General features: G+C 39.1%; 2 protein-coding genes across 4 annotated transcripts in view; one reads left to right on the top strand and one right to left on the bottom strand.

Moving 5' to 3' along the window:
- cd9a (CD9 molecule a) overlaps positions 1-21149 on the bottom strand; it is a 27651-nt gene extending 6502 nt beyond the window's left edge. Inside the window, exons 1-5 of one of the 2 annotated variants that reach the window (XM_062042599.1) lie at positions 20952-21149; positions 8906-9008; positions 2676-2773; positions 2272-2346; positions 2036-2137 (exon numbers count right to left, since the gene is read on the bottom strand). In XM_062042599.1, the coding sequence (XP_061898583.1) occupies positions 2036-2137; positions 2272-2346; positions 2676-2773; positions 8906-9008; positions 20952-21020 (447 nt within the window). In that variant the 5' untranslated portion in view covers positions 21021-21149. Of the gene's footprint in view, positions 1-2035; positions 2138-2271; positions 2347-2675; positions 2774-8905; positions 9009-11325; positions 11618-20951 lie in introns of those variants that run through there. The other variant, XM_062042600.1, reaches the window with a different exon arrangement.
- Positions 20628-21244, top strand: part of vwf (von Willebrand factor) — a 108993-nt gene continuing 108376 nt past the window's right edge. For both annotated transcript variants that reach the window (XM_062042597.1, XM_062042598.1), the window contains exon 1: positions 20628-20981. The gene's annotated coding sequence lies outside the window, so the exon portion shown is untranslated. The remainder of the gene's footprint in view (positions 20982-21244) is intronic.

Here is a 21244-nt window from a genome sequence, read left to right as displayed (position 1 = left end):
AAAAAATAAAATAAAATAAATAAATATTGACTGTTGTTACCCAAAGAATATTAAGTGGGATTTTTCAGAGAAACAAATATATACAGTAACACAAAAACAACCTGTCTCTGTGATCACTATAGGTGTATAAATAATAATATAGTTTTAAATAAAATCAGTCCATTGGGCACAAAACTGAAAATAATACAGCTCTCCAAAAAGTGCACTTCTGCTGCTATTTGACATAACTGTTTGTTATGATGCTTTGACATTTTTGCACTTTATTTCTTTATCGAAAGAAAATTCTATGAAGAGAAAAGTTGTTTGCAAATGTGGTTACAATGCTAAAAAATGAAAAGTTAAAGCTAAACAAAGAAATACACTTTATTGAGTTAACATTATTTCTTTATGGGGGAAAGATGTTGTGAGCTAGAGAATATAACAACTACACTACCCATCATGCAACGGGAGTTACAAGCATGCGCGGACACCCCGAAAAGTGTTGCATGTTGCCAAGCTGTGAAAGTAAACGTCAAGAACTCAGCCAACACGCCTCGTCTGCATTATTTATAATTAGACAGACAACACATATACAGTGTGATTTTGTTTTGTTTACAAGGAAAGAAAAACAAAAGTTAAAAAAGGGAGGTATGTTGTATATATATGTATGTGCTGCGGTTGCATTAAGAACGTTGCGACAGCTGCCGTAAAGGAGGTGCGTTGCTAGCCTGGTTGCTATGTTTCCGGTTGGTCGTAAAAGTGTTCGTCATGCGTTTTTACCCTGCTAAAATCTCTCAGTAAAGTTATTCGTTGGATTATACCTTTTGTTTCGAACTTTATTACACCTTGGGGCGCTTTTTCCCGTCCATTGTTTTCCTGCTCTCCCTATCTGCGCCTAATGACTGAGCTACATGACGTCATTTCTTGTGATGTCCCACGGAGCATTTCTGGTTGGGACGGGATTCCACTCTTTTTCTTTACTATAGTGGTCTCGATAACAGGTACCGGTTCTCAAAAAGGTATCAGAGTCCGAGGACTCGGTTCTTTTCTTATCAAACAACCGGGAAAACCGGTTTCGAGTATCATCCCTAGTCTCCTCTCAATTGCTCTGTTTATTGCAGTTCTGAGTGTTGCTGGGTGGGGTTTTGGAATTGGATTGCATTGTTATGGTATTGCTGTGTATTGTTTTGTTGGATTGATTAATAATAAAAAAAAATTAAAAACTAAAAAAATATTTTTTAAAAAAAATCGATTTTTAAAAAATGAGAATCGATTCTGAATCGCACAACATGAGAATCGTGATTCAAATCCGAATCGATTTTTCCCCACACCCCTAATATCTATACATATATATACACGTGTGTTTTTTTTACATATATTAATATAATGGTTATATAATTAACAATTATTATAACTGAATATTAAGAGTATGTGAAACTCCTACCTTGTTTTCTTCAGTGACAACCTCTTTAAAACTTTGTAATCAATCAGAAATATCAAGCACCTAAAAGTAACACATGGATAAGTGTGGAGAGAGTGTTTTGCATATTTCCCGGCATGCCTAGCAAGGGATTTAAATGGGTGTCATTTAGAATTTTTTATGGTGATGGGACATTTTTTAAATAATATCCACAAAGTTCTGTGAGCAGGTTGTGGTATGTGTGACCATGTGTGTTGACTTTTTGTGCTGGTTGATTAATTTTTTTCTGCACCATGACTAGGAAAGGTTGTGTGGATTGGGTCATATAAGTACATGCTGTGCTTGTGAAGTAGATAAATTACACATCATGGTCACTGACCTGAGTTTTCTCACATTGAACACAAGATGATGAGAATTTGCCACCTGTAAGACCCCTTGGTATTTAAATTTAATATGAATGCACAGCCAGGTTGTTTATTGAAAATGAATTCATGCTGTCGCCTCGCGGGACAAAATTAAGATGTCGGCGGGCCACATTTGGCCCGTGGGCCGGGGTTTGGACACCCCTGCTTTGGAGTACTTGTACCAAATTCATTTCATATTTGATATACATAAATGTATTGGAATAAAGCTCACGCCAGTTTGAATCACTCGCAGGGTCTCTCTGAGACGCTCATCGCCCGTGTCCTTGTAGTTGTTGTAGGTCTGAATGTAGAATGTAGTGATGTCATCCACCACCTGCCACACCAGCAGACAAATGATTAGCACATTCCCGTTGATCTTTTACTTTAGCTTTTGCCTTTTATTTTGGCAAACTCGCTCTAGTTGCATGAGAACTTGGAATGTGTGCAGACTTTACCACAGGGTGTTACCTTGCTCTGGTTGGAAAATCCCCAGATGCCAGCAGCGACTTCAATGGCGAAGATTATAAGCAGGAAGAAGAAAAACTACAGGAAGAAAAAAGGGAGTTAGAATCCTCAGACACGTGCACACGCTTGTGTGCATGGCACGCATGAACGAGGAAGGTCGTTTGAGTGGAACTGAACCTAATTTACGGTACTGAGAACCTTCCTACTTGGAGATTTAGTACAAGACGATTAAAGTCGGACGGAGGCGGGAGTGAGCCACACAGGAAGTGAACAATAGGAACACGTAAGCCAGCTCGCTGGCCTTGGCCCTCTTTTGAGTAAACAATGATGAAAACCGACAGGCCTGGGGGTTTCAGTACCACATTCGCTAAAGTAGGCTAACAAGACACTATGGAGTAGATACATACCAGTCCCAGCATGCAGGGAGACTCCTGGATGGCACCACAACATCCAAGAAATCCCACTACCATCATCAGTGCTCCAGCTCCAATCAGGATGTAAACACCTAAACATAAACAGACATTATTATTTTGTCCTACAGTCTCAGGGAACTTATGTTTATTGCAGTTCAGTACTCTGGGAAAAACAAATGCTGTTTGTCTCATTAAATCCAAAATATTCCCAATTTGTGCATTTTAAAATATAAAATGTGCAGCTTTTTATATGAGCCATATTTGATTTCTAATAGGGATGTTCCAATCAGAACAATAGAAGAACACAACAAAAAAGTAATATCTACTACTCATTTAAATCATTTGGTTGTCTTTCCACGGAATTATACCTCGAGTTTGTAAACATTACCATAAAAATATATTTTGAGAAACTAAAAATGTACCTGATCACTCTAATGTATAACTGATACACCACCAATTTATGGATGAATACTCCCTCTTCTACTACTGTGTAATGACTGCGACAATGCTGACACACCAACAGAAGGCCTGGGCCGATAACAAATTTTGCTCGACGATATATTGACCTACAAGTTATTGCCGATAAACGATGTTATTGCCATTATTTTTACGAGACCAAATTAACCATTGATTGAATGATAATACATAATAATAATGCAGGTATATCCTTTCAAATGCAATAAACTTGTATTTCTTGTGTATTTCAACTTAATCGAAATGAAAACGTTTAAAACTCCAAGTTAAACAGAACAAACAAATATTAACATTACAATATACTTTGTCTGTTAGCAAAATTTTGCACTTATATAATAAAATTAATTAATTAAAAAATATATCTTAAGGAGGGGATGGGGGGGGGGGGCTCAAATATACACAATCATAACAATAAATAAAATAGTTAAATAAAGCATTGACAAACAAAGTTGCACTTCAATATTGAACATGTAAGCAGAGGTCAAGTTGTACATTGCTTACAAAAGTGCAGAGTAACAATACCCCGGCCGAGTCATACCAAAGACTATAAAAATGGGACCCATTACCTCCCATTACCACTCATCATCAAGGGTTGGAATTGGGGGTTACATCACTGCTGCTCACTGCTCCCCTCACCTCCCAGAGGGTGGAACAAGGTGATGGGTCAAATGCAGAGGTTCATTTCACCACACCTAGTGTGTGTGTGTGACTATCAGTGGTTCTCTAACGTTATACACACTGCAGTTTAAACAAATGTATTAACTACTAAAATTAAGTTTTGCAGATTCCGAGTGAGGAACACCGACATGACATGACAACATGACAGCACTTTTAAAAATGCTAGTTTTATAACAGTATTAAATGGCAGCGTGTCTTTGGCGATGTATGTCTGTTAGCGCACACTATTTTGCACGGTTTTGTTTACACTGACCGGTCTGTCGCCTTCTTCACCCAATGCGAAGTGAGTTTGGACTGTCGAGTGGTTGTATTTCAAGTGTGCGTTGTTGTAGTCGTGCACATTCGGCACACTGGCTTCTCTGTCTTAATTGGCTCATCTGGTTCCAAATGTTTCAACTGAAATATTGCCACATTGGTGCGGTGGCATTTGGTTGTGTGTTCATTTTGTCCACGTTAGCTGCTACATGCTAACTAGTTGCACTGTGTGATGCTACACTGCAAAAACTGAAATCTAAGTAAGATTAAATATCTCATATAAGGGTGATATTTGCTTATTTTTTGTCTAATATGATAATTCTTCTCACTAAACAGATTTTATGTTAGTGTTTTACTTGTTTTGTTTTGTCTCCTTCCCTGGATCCTCTACAGCAGGGGTCACCAACGCGGTGCCCGCGGGCACCAGGTAGCCCGTAAGGACCAGATGAGTAGCCCGCCGGCCTGTTCTAAAAATAGCTCAAATAGCAGCACTTACCAGTGAGCTGCCTCTATTTTTTTAATTTTATTTATTTACTAGCAATCTGGTCTCGCTTTGCCCGACATTTTTAATTCTAAGAGAGACAAAACTCAAATAGAATTTGAAAATCCAAGAAAATATTTTAAAGACTTTTTTACTTTGCTTCTTATTACTTTCAGAAAGACAAATTTAGAGAAAAAATACAAACTTAAAAATGATTTTAGGATTTTTAAACACATATACCTTTTTACCTTTTAAATTCCTTCCTCTTCTTTCCTGACAATTTAAATCAATGTTCAAGTAAATGTATTTTTTTTTATTGTAAAGAATAATAAATAAATTGTAATTTAATTCTTCATTTTATCTTCTGTTTTTTTCGACGAAGAATATTTGTGAAATATTTCTTCAAACTTATTATGATTAAAATTCAAAAAAATTATTCTGGCAAATCTAGAAAATCTGTAGAATCAAATTTAAATCTTATATCAAAGTCTTTTGAATTTATTTTAAAATTTTTGTTCTGGAAAATCTAGAAGAAATAATGATTTGTCTTTTGTTAGAAATATAGCTTGGTCCAATTTGTTATATATTCTAACAAAGTGTAGATTGGATTTTAACCTATTTAAAACATGTCATCAAAATTCTAAAATTAATCTTAATCAGGAACAATTACTAATGATGTTCCATAAATTATTTTTTTAAGTTTTTGTCTTCTTTTTTTCGGTTGAATTTAGAATTTTAAAGATTCGAAATTGAAGATAAACTATGTTTCAAAATTTAACTGTCATTTTTTTCGTGTTTTCTCCTCTTTTAAACCGTTCAATTAAGTGTAAATATCATTAATTATTAATAATAACATAGAGTTAAAGGTAAATTGAGCAAATTGGCTATTTCTGGCAATTTATTTAAGTGTGTATCAAAATGGTAGCCCTTCGCATTAATCAGTACCCAAGAAGTAGCTCTTGGTTTCAAAAAGGTTGGTGACCCCTGCTCTACAGTTTGCATATCAGCCCCATGTAGGAGTGGACGATGCTGTTATCTACCTGCTGCATCATGCTCACTCTCACCTGGATGGTGGGAAGGGTACTGTGAGGATCATGTTTTTTGATTTCTCCAGTGCCTTTAACACCATTCAGCCAATTCTGATGAGTGACAAGTTGCTCAGGATGGGTGTCAGTTCATCCATTGTCTCCTGGATCACTGATTACTTGTCTGACTGGCCCCAGTTTGTGCGACTGGGGAGCTCCCTGTCGGATACTGTGGTCAGTGGTGTAGGTGCTCCACAGGGGACCGTCCTGTCTCCTTTCCTGTTCACCCTGTACACCTCAGACTTCCAGTATAGTTCCAGGTCCTGCCACCTGCAGAAATACTCTGACGACTCTGCTGTGGTCGGGTGTATCGGAGAGGGACGGGAATTGGAGTACAGGACATTGATCGCTGACTTTGTGGAGTGGTCTCAGGCGAACCATCTGGTCCTCAATGTGGACAAGACCAAGGAGCTGGTCATCGACTTCAGGAAGAGAGTGACCCCGGTGGAGCCCATCAAGATACAGGGCCGGGAGGTGGCAGTAGTGGAGCAGTACAAGTACCTGGGAGTCCACTTGAACAGCAGACTGGACTGGAAGGACAACTGCAAAGCTGTTTACAAGAAGGGCATGAGCAGACTCTTTTTCCTGAGGAAGCTTAGGTCATTCAATGTGTGCAGCAAGCTGTTGGAGATATTTTATCAGTCTGTTGTGGCCAGTGCACTGTACTTTGCAGTGGTTTGTTGGGGGAGCAGCACCAGCAAAAGGGACTCAAACCGGATTGATAATCTGATCCGGAAAGCCGGCCAAACTATTGGCACGCAATTGGAGGCGTTTGTGTCAGTGAGGGACAGGAGGTCACTGGACAAACTGCTGGCCATCATGGACAATCCTGCCCATCCACTCCACCTGACAATTAAGGGACAGCGGAGTTCATACTCCAACAGGCTCCTTCAACTTCCTTCCCGCACTGTGCGATTCAAGAACTCCTTCATTCCACACTCCATCCAGCTGTATAATCACTCGCCATACAGCAATAGATGACATCTGCCTATTACCTGACACCTGACATGTTAGCTACTTCTCTTTGTTTATAATGTCTATTTTCTATTTCCTGCTGGACCTACTCTCCATTTCATGCTGCTGCTGTCATATAGACTGTATATACTGTAATATTGTACATGGTCATTGGTTTATATTGTATATATGTTTTAGACATAATATAATATATCTGTATATAAATTACTCTGTACACATATTATGTATATATTCGTATATATGTTAGATTTTTTATTTTATTTTTATTTTTATAGCTATATTAGTCTATTTATACCTGCATTGTCCTTTCCATCATTGTAACTGAGCTACTGTGTTGAACAATTTCCCTTGTGGATCATTAAAGTTTGTCTAAGTCTAAGTTGTCTAAGTTTTAAGTGTTTTGGTCCTAAATGATCTCAGTAAGATATTACAGCTTGTTGCTGAGATTTTATGACCTATATTGAGTAAAACATGCATGAAACTAGAATATTAACTGATGCAAAGCTGTGTCATCAACACTCGCAAGTATAAAACTACTTTTTTTAAGTAATAATTTCAATCATGATGCCGAGCGCATATCATTATGTCAAGATAATGGCACTAGCATTTACTTAATTTAAGAATATTTTTCAACATATTGAGCAAAAAGGTCTCTCTTTTATTTTTCTACCAAGAAAAGTGCACTTGTTATTAGTGAGAATATACTTATTTCAAGGTATTTTTGGGTTCATTGAGGTTAGCTAATTTTACTTGTTTTGGAAAGTCTTGACAAGCTGAATTTTCTTGTTCTATTGGCAGATAATTTTGCTTAGTTCAAGTAAAATACCCCTAATTTTTGTATTTTTTCCCTTGTTTTTGAACACTGACCTTTTGCAGTGTAGCCGGCCGGCGGCCGCCGCGTCTCTTTACGAGGAGTCAAAGACACTTATTGAGGACAAGATAATTCACCCCTTTCTTTTCTTTCTGTTATGGTACAAATGCGCGTAGCCACGAAAAGTGACTAAAAGCCCGAATGCTCTTGAAACACGCACATGGCAAAATGATCGACGCTGGAAGACTTACCAAATTTAATTTTCATTTATTGTCGGTTAATTGATTATCGAATATCGGCCCAGGCCTGTAATATCCTCTCTCTAACTCTTATTACTCTACGTGAAAATGTCCTGTTAGTATCTGCGCACTTTCTGCTGTAACGTGGTTCTATCTACACTCTTGAAACTTTACAAGGCACTTGATGTTGTTAAAAGCTATCATAACGGTTAGCTTAGCTATTAGCATGCCTGCTCATGGCTTGCTCTCAGTGTGTAACATGTTTAGACTCGTCCTCCAGTGATAATGTTACTTGATAATGATACTTTAGATCATTTTTTTCAAATCTGCTTAATTACATGTTGGTGTTTGGATTAATTATAGTTAATCACAGGTGATTACTCGCTTGCATAATTGAAGTTTGCTTAAAAAAAGACCCTAATATTTGTACACAAATGCCATTTTATTGTCAGAATGTCATCCAGGAACGTTTTTAAACATTTTACTTTAATGCCTGTCTTTTATTTGTACAAAACTTGGTAACAGTTTTATCTGAAGTTCTTTCAGGCTGTAATTTGGAGTGAAATTTGTCAGCGAGCACACCAGTCAGAGTCTCCACACTCATTTTTGGAAGTGACGTATGTATTGATCTGATCACTGATCGTACGGTACGGTCAAAATAAATTGTGTGTTACTGAATAATGCCATAATATTTTGTGATTAATCGCATGAGTTAACTCATTAATTTTGACAGCCCTACTTAAGATAGTAAGAAATTGAGCTTATTTGCCGTAATGAAGGTGATTATTATTAGCTTAGAAGCAGCTCCACACTATGTATGGAGACAAACAATTAGCTGCTAGTCGCTTGACAGCCGGGAGACTAAGCTGACTTGTGATCAAGTACTTTTTCGGAAAAATCAGATGTAACTGATCAGTAGCCATTAGATAAGACGTCCCTACTTACTAAATTTAACATGGTTGCCACATCTTGGGCATTTATTTCTGCTTGCCGTATCAACAAAGACATGTATTAATATTTTAGTATCTGTAATTGTACTGTAACCAACGACGATATGCCCCTTCGCACACATTCCACTGTCAACAAAGAACATAATTCCTTTTACCAACGCTATCGCCATCAAGTGCAACATAATAGTACATGTACATACAAAAATATGCTGCAAATTAATTAACAATGCACTCACAACCTAATAATCCTCGGTAAAACACTGCTGAGCCTCTTACCAGTGTAAAACACATATGGAGCGTCTGATCCTTCAAACAGGCCTTTGGTCTTCGGGTCTAATCTCAACCACAGACCAATGGCGAACACAGCAGTGCCTGCAAGCTGAATGAGACACAAAGACCCGGATGTCAGTTCTGGTAGCACAGTTCTCAAATTGTGGGGCAGGTGGTAGGGTGTGTGGGGGGTGGGGTTACGGTGCAATGCCGGGGGGTGCATGTGTGATCCTGGGGGACATGCTTTAAAAGTATCATGCAGTATTAGGCTTCAAACCCCACTAAGAAAAACTGTGCAATGTGACTTCTTGATTTAGATAAAAAATAAATCAGTACAAATAGTTTCATTCATTTTTTGTTTTATAGGTCAAAGTGTTTTATATATTGTGCTTCTGATTTTATTATTCTTGATTAAGTTTATTCAATTTTTTAGTATAAAATGGTTCAAGTCGGTCAAATATGTTTTATACTTTAAGTATAAATAATATTGAAGTATGTGTGATTTAGGGCTATATAAATAAACATTGATTGATTGATTGATGTATGTATTTTTAAAATTTCTTTATTATTTATTGTGTATTTTATTTCAGGCAAAGTGATGCATTTGTAATATTTTCTGTTACAGACTAACAACTTAATAATTGTTTTATTTAATGTTAATAAGGATACAATGTTATGCAAAGGTGTACTTATACCAATTTTATAGAGCAATTATACTATTTATTGCAGGCCTGGGCAATTATTTTGACTCGGGGGGCCACATTTAGAGAAAAAAATGTGTCTGGGGGCTGTTATATCTATCTATCTATCTATCTATCTATCTATCTATCTATCTATCTATCTATCTATATATATATATATATATATATATATATATATATATATATATATATATATATATATATATATATATATATATATATATATATATATACATACATTTATACACTATATATATATATATACATACATTTATACACTATATATATATATATATATATATATATATATATATATATATATATATATATATATATATACATACATACATACATACATACACATACTTACATACATTTATACACTATATATATATATATGTAAGATGTGAAAATCTGCTGTACAGTATGTGTGCTTGGGTCTTATTTTTAGGAACACTAATACAAAACCGGAATATTACATTTTTTACTGAATGAGACACCCAGAATGTACATGAAAATAAAGAATGTGGGATTTACAATATTAAGTATGAACTATAAAACACTGAATATTGACAACATATGAACGTCACACCCCCTCTCGATCGACATATTTTACAATCAAGCGAAACACAACAAAAATGCAACAAACACAGCGAAATATGAACGTGAAGGGTAAAAAAAACCCCACCTAAAATCTGATTTAGCTGATGTATCACTAAGCTTTAGAACTTTGTTGTAAAAAATCTCCTTCTGCGTCTGTCCCTGACATCCGCATTTCAGGCTCTGGAAACACTCTGTGGAAACGCTCCCCACCCACACTGCTTGGTGCCTCGTTTGAGCTGCTGTGACATAGATTACCATAGTAACTAATTAGATTACCATAGTAACTAGTATATCATGCAAAAGCGCAGATTCCAACCATTGAAATACTTTGTATAGTTCAAGACTTACGGTCATTTGAAAACATCACATCAGTTTCCATCTTAAAGATCTAAAAAAATTATTTGGGAATGTCCGGCGGGCCAGATTGAAAAATTTAAAGGGCTTCGTCCCCAGGGCCTTAAATTGCTCAGCTCTGATTTATTGTCATGGCGGAGAGTGAGGGGTGCTAAATATTTTCTTCTTCCGAGGGGGGCGTAGCACCACGCTAGCTCACATGAATTGCACACACTCGGTCGGGTACAAGGCACGGCCTGCACCGTGAAAAAGACACACTACACTCACATTAGCTACAACTGCACAAAGTGAGCGAACATTTGAGTAGCTGTGAGAAACATCTCTCAGGAGAATGCAGGTCTACGCCACAGCAAACCGTGGTAACAATTCTGGTAATGCTGCTCTGAAGGCATCAATTCGATACAACTTTACTGTAGCTCTGGTGTGAATATAGTGCCATTTTATGTCGTTGCGGCATTTCCTCCACTGGACAGTCATCCATGCACGACACCATTTTGTTTGGAGTACGCACACACACACACTGGCACACACTTTCAAGCGTTGAGTGGCTGTTGAACTTGGCTTGGAAGATCCTCACATGTATTGACTTTATTTAACACACTATCTTTCTTTTTTCCAGCGCGACGCACGACAATAACCCTCCCCCCTATCTGTCACACACACACACACACACACACACACACACACACACACACACACACACACACACACACACAAACACACACACACACACACACACACACACCCGGAAAAGCCAAGTACACTTACCCAGAAGAACAAGTTAAATATGAACATGAGATATTTGATGCACTTAATTCCCCCAGTCATGCTGACGACAATTTGTTGACCTCCCTTAAATTCCTGAAGAAGCGCGGTCGTCCTGTAAGCTCACAAACAAACAAAAATGACGCTTTTGAAAGTGAAAGCTCTGTAAATGTCACGCCTTCTGAAACAGTTTTCCACTTAGGGAGTGGCAAGAACGTCAGGGTTGCCGCCTATTTCCCTTCCTCTTTATGTTCCATGCTCATACTTGCACAGATTGTGTGTTACAACTCCCACAGGCACTCAGCCAGGTGTGTTGGCATCTGATAGCAACACAGGCGGCCTCTGCTGGAACATGCTGACACCTACTATCTTCTTATAGGGCTGCCAAGTGGCGTATTTACTCTCCTTGTGTCTGTCTGGTTTAAGTATTGAAACACATCCCCATAAGCAATTAGTCCGTCAATCAGGGGTGGGTTGGACTCTGTTCTGTTCCCCCTGAATAATTATTTTTAGGATAGGATAGGACAGACTTTATTCATCCCACAATGGGGAAATTATGTGATTGCAGTGCGGATACAAAAGGGCCACAAAAATCTGTGAAAAACACATGAAAACAAGAAGGAAACATTAAAGAACATAAAGGACATAAAAGACATTAATGAGGACAGAGCTGATGCAACCAGCTGCCTCTTCAGCGGCGCCATTTCTACATCCAGCTACAAAGTAAAACACAACGATAAAAAAAAAAAAATTGCAATAAATAATTCATATTGCGCACATTGCGACTGCACCATGCATAAACAACAAAACGAAAAAAACACAATTTCAACACCCACTTAAGTTAAAGTTAAAGTACCAATGATTGTCACACACACACACTAGGAGTGGTGAAATTTGTCCTCTGCATTTGACCCATCCCCCTGTTCACTCCCTGTGGCCGCGCCCGGGAATACTTTTTTGGTGATTTAACCCCCAATTCCAACCCTTGATGCTAAGTGCCAAGCAGGGAGGTAATGGGTCCCATTTTTATAGTCTTTGGTATGATTCGGCCGGGGTTTGAACTCACGATCTACCGATCTCAGGGCGGACACTCTAACCACAAGGCCACTAAGCAGGTCACAGTACCCCACAGTGGCCTCTGCAGTGCTCCCCCGCCAGAGACAGGAACAGACCCAACAAAGCAACCAAGAGAGCGGACTCCGTCCTAGACTGCCCACTAGCCCTAGGCCTATGCGCGGATGAGTGTGATTCGGTCTAGAACAGGAGTGTCAAACTCATTTCAGCTCAGGGGCCGCATGGAGGAAAATCTGTGCACACGCGGACCGGACTATTAAAATCATGGCATTAAAGCAAATTAAGACAACTTCAGATTGTTTTCTTTGGCCAAAAAGAGAACAAACCCATTCTGAAAATATTACAATAAAAATATTGAAAAAAATACCGGCAGCGGTAAAGTTTAGATCCATGAATGAAAGAAGAAAGTGAATGAATGTTTATAACTACATATACTGTACATATGCATAAAAATGTGGGATTTTTTGTATTACTTTTTTAAAGGCCTACTGAAAGCCACTACTACCGACCACGCAGTCTGATAGTTTATATATCAATGATGAAATCTTAATAACATTGCAACACATGCCAATACGGCCGGGTTAACTTATAAAGTGCAATTTTAAATTTCCCGGGGAACTTCCGGTTGAAAACGTCTATGTATGATGACGTATGCACGTGACGTCAATGGTTGAAGCGGAAGTATTGGGACAAATTGTATCCCAATACAAACAGCTCTGTTTTCATCGCAAAATTCCACAGTATTCTGGACATCTGTGTTGGTGAATCTTTTGCAATTTGTTTAATGAACAATGGAGACTGCAAAGAAGAAAGCTGTAGGTGGGATCGGTGTATTAGCGGCCGGCTGCAGCAACACAACCAGGAGGACTTTGAGTTGGATAGCAGACGCGCTATCCGACGCTAGCCGCCGACCGCATCGATGATCGGGTGAAGTCCTTCGTCGCGCTGTCGATCGCTGGAACGCAGGTGAGCACGGGTGATGATGAGCAGATGAGGGCTGGCGTAGGTGGAGCGCTAATGTTTTTATCGTAGCTCTGACGAGGTCCCGTAGCTAAGTTAGCTTCAATGGCGTTGTTAGCAACAGCATAGCTAGGCTTCGACAGGCGGCACAGCATTAACCGTGTGGTTACAGGTCCAGTGTTTGGTTCGGTGTCTCCTGATAGTAGTATTGTTGATCTTCTGTCTATCCTTCCAGTCAGGGGCTTATTTCTTTTGTTTCTATCTGCATTTAAGCACGATGCTATCACGTTAGCTCCGTAGCTAAAGTGCTTCACCGATGTATTGTCGTGGGGATAAAAGTCACTGTGAATGTCCATTTCGCGTTCTCGACTCTCATTTTCAAGAGGATATAGTATCCGAGGTGGTTTAAAATACAAATCCGTGATCCACAATAGAAAAAGGAGAAAGTGTGGAATCCAATGAGCCTTTGTAACTAAGTTATGGTCAGAGCGAAAAAAGATACGTCCTGCACTGCATTCTAGTCCTTCACTCTGACGTTCCTCATCCACGAATCTTTCATCCTCCTTCAAATTAATGGGGTAATCGTCGCTTTCTCGGTCCGAATCGCTCTCGCTGCTGGTGTAAACAATGGGGAAATGTGAGGAGCCCTTCAACCTGCGACGTCACGCTACTTCCGGTACAGGCAAGGCTTTTTTTATCAGCGACTAAAAGTTGCGAACTTTATCGTCGATGTTCTCTACTAAATCCTTTCAGCAACAATATGGCAATATCGCGAAATGATCAAGTATGACACATAGAATGGATCTGCTATCCCCGTTTAAATAAGAAAAAATCATTTCAGTAGGCCTTTAATGAATTAAGTAATGTTTATGACAACCTTTTTCCAAAACACAATATAGAATGTGAGATACAACAGAATAATGCATACATTTACCATTTGTTTTCAAAAAAAGTGGGACCCCAAAAATTTAGTGTGGGACCCCATTTTTATGACATTTTGAAAAATTCCTAGCGTCAACACTGATGGAGTATTGGTGGTGCGTGCAAAACAGCAGCAGGTGTCTAGAAAGACCAAAGGGTCCGATACATGCTCATTCAGCCAGAGCTCCGTAAAGCTCCTCCCTCCCGACGCTCAACGCTCATCTCGCCGCCGGTCTCTCCATGCGGTGTGGCAGAGAGCCAGCAGCTGGTCCCCGGTGCAAACATGGCCAAAAGGCTCCCCAAGGCAGATCCAAAATTTCACAAAAAAGGCTCAGCAGAATTCACGAAAGTACCACCCCTTTTGTGCAGTCCTGAAAGGGCCTGACACTAAAAGGCAAAAAACCCCACCAAGGCCACAAGATTGCAGAGCTCCTGCAACCAGCAGCCACTACAGCAGCATAAAGGCATGCTGTGAAGGTGGATCCTTCGAAGTTGTTCAGTTCAACCAAATGTATCACTTACAAAGTCGCCCAAATGACGTCATGCAAGACCCCAGCATATATCAGGAGAATCCAGGACAGGGCTATTCAACCAAATTGTTTTGGGGGCCACATTTCCCAAAAGCTACAGACTTTTCCTCCTACTATAAGTCTAATTTAGTATATTCCAGAGAACCAGCATCCTCTACGGTAGACATTCGATTTTGGTCTATTTATTTTGTTAAGACTTAGAGGAGCAGTCTGCTGTTTTTAAGGACTTCCTGGAAAAACAGCCAGTCAAAGATCATCTATCACAGCGCACCAGTTTTTTAAGGACCTTGCGCAAAAATGTGAGTCTCCTTTGAACTGAACTCTACCGCCACCAGTTGGAATAATAAAATAATGAAAACGAGAGGACCTAAAATGGAACCTTGAGGAACACATTATTAGGACTCCACCCCAGACTGTCTAAAATGATGATAAATGGCTAGAACTGAAGTTTAACAACAGGAGTAAGTACAAACAATGGAAATACCAGCGCTGAGTGAGAGTGAACCGAGCTATCTAAATGTCAAAGCATTCTCTAAAATGGTCGCCCGTCTTCTTGTGCTTTTGTCCATGCAGGTTGCAACGACTAGGCAGTAATCGAAACTGAAAGTTAACTTGACGTGTGTGCCTAGCGCTCACACATTCTCCTCCTTTACTCTTTCTACAGGCTGGCACTTTATGACAGCATTGATAATAACATATGTGTGTGAGAGTGCATAAATAACAAGCAGGGTGAGCTCATCGTGTGTGTATCTCTTAAAGCAGAACAAAGGCCAAAATTGGTGATTTCAAAGGCATTCTATTCTGCTTAAAGGGGTCAAATATTCCTCTAACACAGACCTGGGCAAATGAAGGCCCGCCTATTAAGCTTTTCAATCTGGCCCGCCGGACATTCCCAAATAATTTTTTTTGATTTTTAAGATGGAAACTGTAGCTGCCATTATGATGTGCAGTGATGTTTTCAAATGACCGTAAGTCTTGAACTAAACTGAGTATTTCAATGGTTGGAATCTGCACTTTTGCATGATACAGTATACTAGTTACTATGGTAATCTAATTAGTTACTATGGAAATCTAAGTCACAGCAGCTGAGACGAGGCACCAAGCAGTGTGGGTGGGGAGTGTTTCCACAGAGTGTTTCCGGAGCCTGAAATGCGGGTGTCAGGGACAGACGTGGAAGGAGATTTTTACAACAAAGTTCTAAAGCTTAGTGATATATCAGATGAATCAGATTGTAGGTGGGTTTTTTTTTACCTTTCACGTTCATATTTCGCTGGGTTTGTAGCATTTTTGTTGCGTTTCGCTTTGTGGTAAAATATGTCGATATTGTTGATACGTGTGACGTTCATATGTTGTCAATATTCAGTGTTTTATCGTTCATAGGAAACCGTACATCCCACATTCTTTATTTTCATCTACATTCTGGGTGTCTTGTTCAGTAAAAAGAAGTAAAATTAAATTCCGTTTTTTAAGGCGGTCTGTCAAAACATTTTTAGCATTCAATCAGACATTATTGTGAGGTTTTGTATTAGTGTTCCTAAAAATAGATATACCGGCCCCCAGACACATTTTTTCTCTAAATTTGGCCCACGGAGTCAAAATAATTGCCCAGGCTTGCTCTAACAACTACTAATATAACTAAAGAAGTCTAACGACTACTGACTGCATCTGAAATAAACAAGTTACAGCAACATCTTAGTTACATAAATCACATTACAAAAAAACGTGTGATTGCAAAAATGGAGAGGACTTAAAGAGGTGCTTTGAGGAACGTTTTGTAAATCACAAGTTTGGACCCCAGTGTTCTACGTTTACTAGCCAGGTTAAAATGTCAGTGCAAGGATCTGCCAAAGTATTTACAGTGGTCCAATTTCCTCTATACAACAGGAGCACTCTACTGTTTGTAAGAATTTGCTGCAAAAGTGTTTCTCTCCGAAGTTTTGAACAGATCTCGAGGGGGCCGGTATATGGTGTCATTCCCAGGCCGGATTTAGCCCACGGGCTGCCATTTGAGTATAGGGGGTGTTCCATTTGCAGCCTACATTGAGAATAAACTGTGACATATTAAAACACATTGCAGAGGAGGATTAGGGGCACTGCTAAAAGAAAAAATAATGATTACAATTAATCTGCTTAACTTCTTAGCTTACAGTATCTTGGCCTACATTGTGTGGGTTTTAGGGTGTTTATTTAACAAATGCAATGAATACTGTATTCCACTGATATACAGAGGCTCAGTTTTTATTTGGCTTTTGTGCTCTTTACAGAAATGTACCTGTGATGGCAATGAGGAAAGTTGTGATGATGACCATATAAGCGGAAATGGTAATTGCGTGGTAGGAAAGCAATACACATGTCATCAGAGTTATAGGTGAGTAAGTAAACAATTTTATTTTCTCATTTTTCTAAATGAGTGGCTAACTTCTTTTTGATGGTTTTAAGGAAATGTTTTGCGTTGACTCGCTGTCGTCACTTCCTTATACACTACATGAGTATTGTAAATTCCGGACTACAGGCCGCTACTTTTTTCCTACAGTTTGAATCCTGCGGCTTATAAAACGATGTGGCTAAATTAGGGATTTGTTTCCCCCGCTAATTGCCATAATATTTTGTGTTCAATAGTTTTAATTTAAACCCAAACAGAAGATTGGGATCGTCTGTTCTTGTTTGTGCTATGGCGCCATCTTTTGGGCGAGTTTGCTCACTGTAGGTGCTGCAAGTTGAAAATGTGTATGTCCTGTTTTGCCTTAAACCAAAAGTAAAACTGTCCATACCGTTTTTGCTTGAAAGGATCCTTCATTTGTCAATCCAAGCAACGTTTGCAAGTTTCACAATTTGACTAAAACTATTCATCCTTGCTAAACCGTCCCTTGTGGGATGTCTGTAGGAGTGTTTTCATGCATGTTTGTCTGCGCTATCGTGATGTAATTAAGCTATCGTCATTAGTATTAGCTAATATGCTAACATGTCTACAAGTATCTGTGTTAGTATTATTAACTTACAATGGCATTATTTTTGTATTGTGTCAGTTTCACAACTTCCTCAGTAAATTCACCAAAACGTCACCCTGGAGTTATTTAGTCTGTTAAGCTGATTGGAGAGCTAGCTTACGTAGCTACGATGACTTCTGTTTTGTTTGATCAGTCGTTTTACTGTCGTGTTACATATACCGATATGGTATGTAAATAAACATTTACAAAATATGTTTGTGTAAATAACACATTTTACACCAAATATATCTGTGGCTTATACTCCGGTGTGGCTTGTATATGGAAAAAATATATATATTCTAAAATGTTGTGGGTGTCGCTTATATCCAGGTGCGCTCGATAGTCGTTTTATTTTAGTATTATTCTTTTGGGGTTTGCTTTTGTTAATTTTTACACACAAAAACCACAATTATTGTCCCAACAGGCACAAGACATTGATACAATGTTGATCATACATACATGTCTTTTAAAAGTGACTTTGAAACAACGTTGCCAAATAGCTGTGTTTGTAAATTGAGACAACGTTGGTGTCTAACATTGGATCAACGTTGTTGGTTGGAAATGACCAAAATTCAATGGTCAAATCAACGTCACAACTAGACATTAAATATATTTAGTAAAAAAGTAAATTGTATTTGTGTTGAAGAAAATTGGTTGAGATATCACCAAAATTCAATGGTCAAATAAACATAAGAACCTGACATTGATTAAACGTCGTCAAAAAGCATGTTGTATCAACGTTATGTTTGAGTTGCTCAACGCCAGGACCTAATTCAACAAGTTTTCAACGTTGCTTCAATGTCTTGTGCCTGCTGGGATACAACATCAAGCAAAACCAGAGTGTGGGAAAAGTTAAGAAGACCCTAAAGTCTTGTAAGGCCACCTCCCCGAAGAATTAACAAATTTCACAGCAGCTAGAATAAAGTCCAATAAAATACATACCATACACAACGAACATACTCATCGTAGTTAACTTAAAATATAGTTGTGGATTGAAGAGCCTGTGGTAGTTTGTTCCAAATAACGGTCTGTAGTACTTTATTTAACATTACATAAATATTCGATACTTTGTCCATCGAGTCAGAATCATCCACATTCCAATTGTGATGCATCGAAAAATCCCCAATTTTCCCCACCTTTATGTGCAGGAGTACCCAACATTGAGGCGATGGTGCACATTTTTTAATCTAGTATATATACTTAAGCATTATTTACTTTCAAAAGAGTGCATTTCCTCTTACACACACACACACACACACACACACACACACACACACACACACACACACACACACACACACACACACACACACACACACACACACACACACACACACACACACACACACTCAATGCATGTCTTCCCCTTGGGAATGCATTGTTGTGCTCATTTCTAACTATAGCTGCAAAAGTTAGAACCACCATTAAAGGTCAAAACGTCGTAGTGAAGCCACACAGGCCACTGTTATACACAAATGATAAACAAACACAGTAGAACACACCCCTCAAGCTTGGTGGGTTATAAATAGCCTGCATGGGACTATAGCCATATATATATGGTTATAACCAGTTGGGGTGGGCTATACTGCAAATTTTGGAATCGATTTTGATATCAAGTAATTCTAGGTATTCCTGATATCGATTCTTTTTAATCAAATTTCGCAGGATCAGCGAATCATTTTATGATTTTTCTTTTTACTTGAATTTAACAATATAGAAAACAACTAAAATAATTCATTGTTTCCTAATTATTACATATACTGTACATTGTTTTGAGCAAAAGAAAAGAAAACAAAACAACTAGGGCTGTTAAATAATTAATATTTTTTATCAGATTATTCACATTTTGGAATAATCATGATTAATCACAGGTGATTATTTACTTGCACAAAAAAATACAAAAATGTCCACTGGAACTACAGTATGGCACAAGAACAGTCTTCCCTGTAATCATAGTAGAGTAATTGCATCTATTGTAAATAAGACACAAACGTTTTAGGCCAGGTCTATTCAACTGGCGGACCACGGGCCACCTTCAGCCCGCCGAAGCTTTTAATTTGTCCCGCCGAACATCACCCAAATAGGCTTGATGAAACCATTAAAAATAGGGTGGCTCATGTATGCAGTACTCCTGCCACCCCGCAGGTGGCAACAGCGAAGCATATGTGTCACAATGAAGCAGCAGTGGGGTGAGTAGAAGAAGATGGCACAATTGACCCAGAATAAAATCTAAATAAATTGCCAAAATTGGACTTTTAAAATCAACTAGAAAACAAAGTATGAATGTATTGAAATGACTGACATTGCGATGTTGTTTTGTATTCGTGGTAGTGTTGTTTTTGGCTCTAACTCTGGCGTTTGAAATACATGCGACAAAGCTACACCTTGCCATTGAATGCGTTGAGCCACATTCAGTGTGTCCATTGTGACATGCACAATGGACATTATACTTTATTAATGTTTATATTTTTAGTTTTAAAAACCTAAAAATAAAGGAAGACGTATGAAAAAAAAAATGAGGAAGAAAAATGATTCAAACGAAGGAACATCAAACATCAACAAAACTTGGCTTCTGTTTCTTCATGCTGTTAACTATCTGTCTAGCTGCACATGCTGGAAACAAGTAGCGAGGGCAGAATAATACATTTATTGACAGTGCAGTGTGAAGGCGGGTCTCAATCCGATACTAGCATCGGCGTCGATGCTAGTATCGATCCACCCACATCTAATAATAACTGTGAGTAGCTCACAAACACACACACACGCGGTAAATAAATACGTGTAAGAATTGTTGAATTTGTTTACATTTTCCGCCGTGAGTGTCCACCGTGGTGCATTTAGGTAGTGTGTGTGTGTGTGTGTGCTTAGTTGTGTTGCGGAAGTGGGTCACTCGGCCACCGCGGAGGCTTATCAGCAGCCCGGGGAGCCTCCACACGCACTGGGACTGTGCTGCTAGAGGCGGTCCGGTGATGTAAAAAAAAATAATAATAATCAACCCAGTGGATGAACTCGTCTTTCGGTGACAGTCCGGCACCGTTCGCGCATTTCAACGGGACGTCCCTGCCGTAGTAAGCCGCTCACGCACGGGCCGGCCGCCAACGCGAAGTACGCCCCTCCCCCCCGTATTGCACGCCAGCAACAAACCTAACGCACTCACCCAGAAGATGAGGTTGAAGGCGAACATCAGGTACTTGATGCACATCTCTCCCCCAGATAGTGCTGCCATGGCGCCTGTCGTGTTGTTAGTATTGAATGGACTGCAGCAGGAATCCCACGGCAGTGTGCTTCTTTAGTGAGGGTTCCTCTCCACGCGTGGCGCTGCTCCGCGTCTTGTGTCGACCAGTAGTGCGCGCCTGGAGTGGTCCCCCCTCCACAACCCCCTTTTTAAAGCGTAGAGATGGACTTCCAAGACTCTTTATGGCAGGGGTGTCCAAACTTTTTCCACTGAGG

This window comes from Entelurus aequoreus, linkage group LG03 (genome assembly GCF_033978785.1).
Source record: "Entelurus aequoreus isolate RoL-2023_Sb linkage group LG03, RoL_Eaeq_v1.1, whole genome shotgun sequence".
Taxonomy (NCBI): Eukaryota; Metazoa; Chordata; class Actinopteri; order Syngnathiformes; family Syngnathidae; genus Entelurus; species Entelurus aequoreus.
The sequence above is the reverse complement of the archived record's forward strand: the minus strand, read 5'-3'. Positions and strand labels throughout refer to the sequence as shown.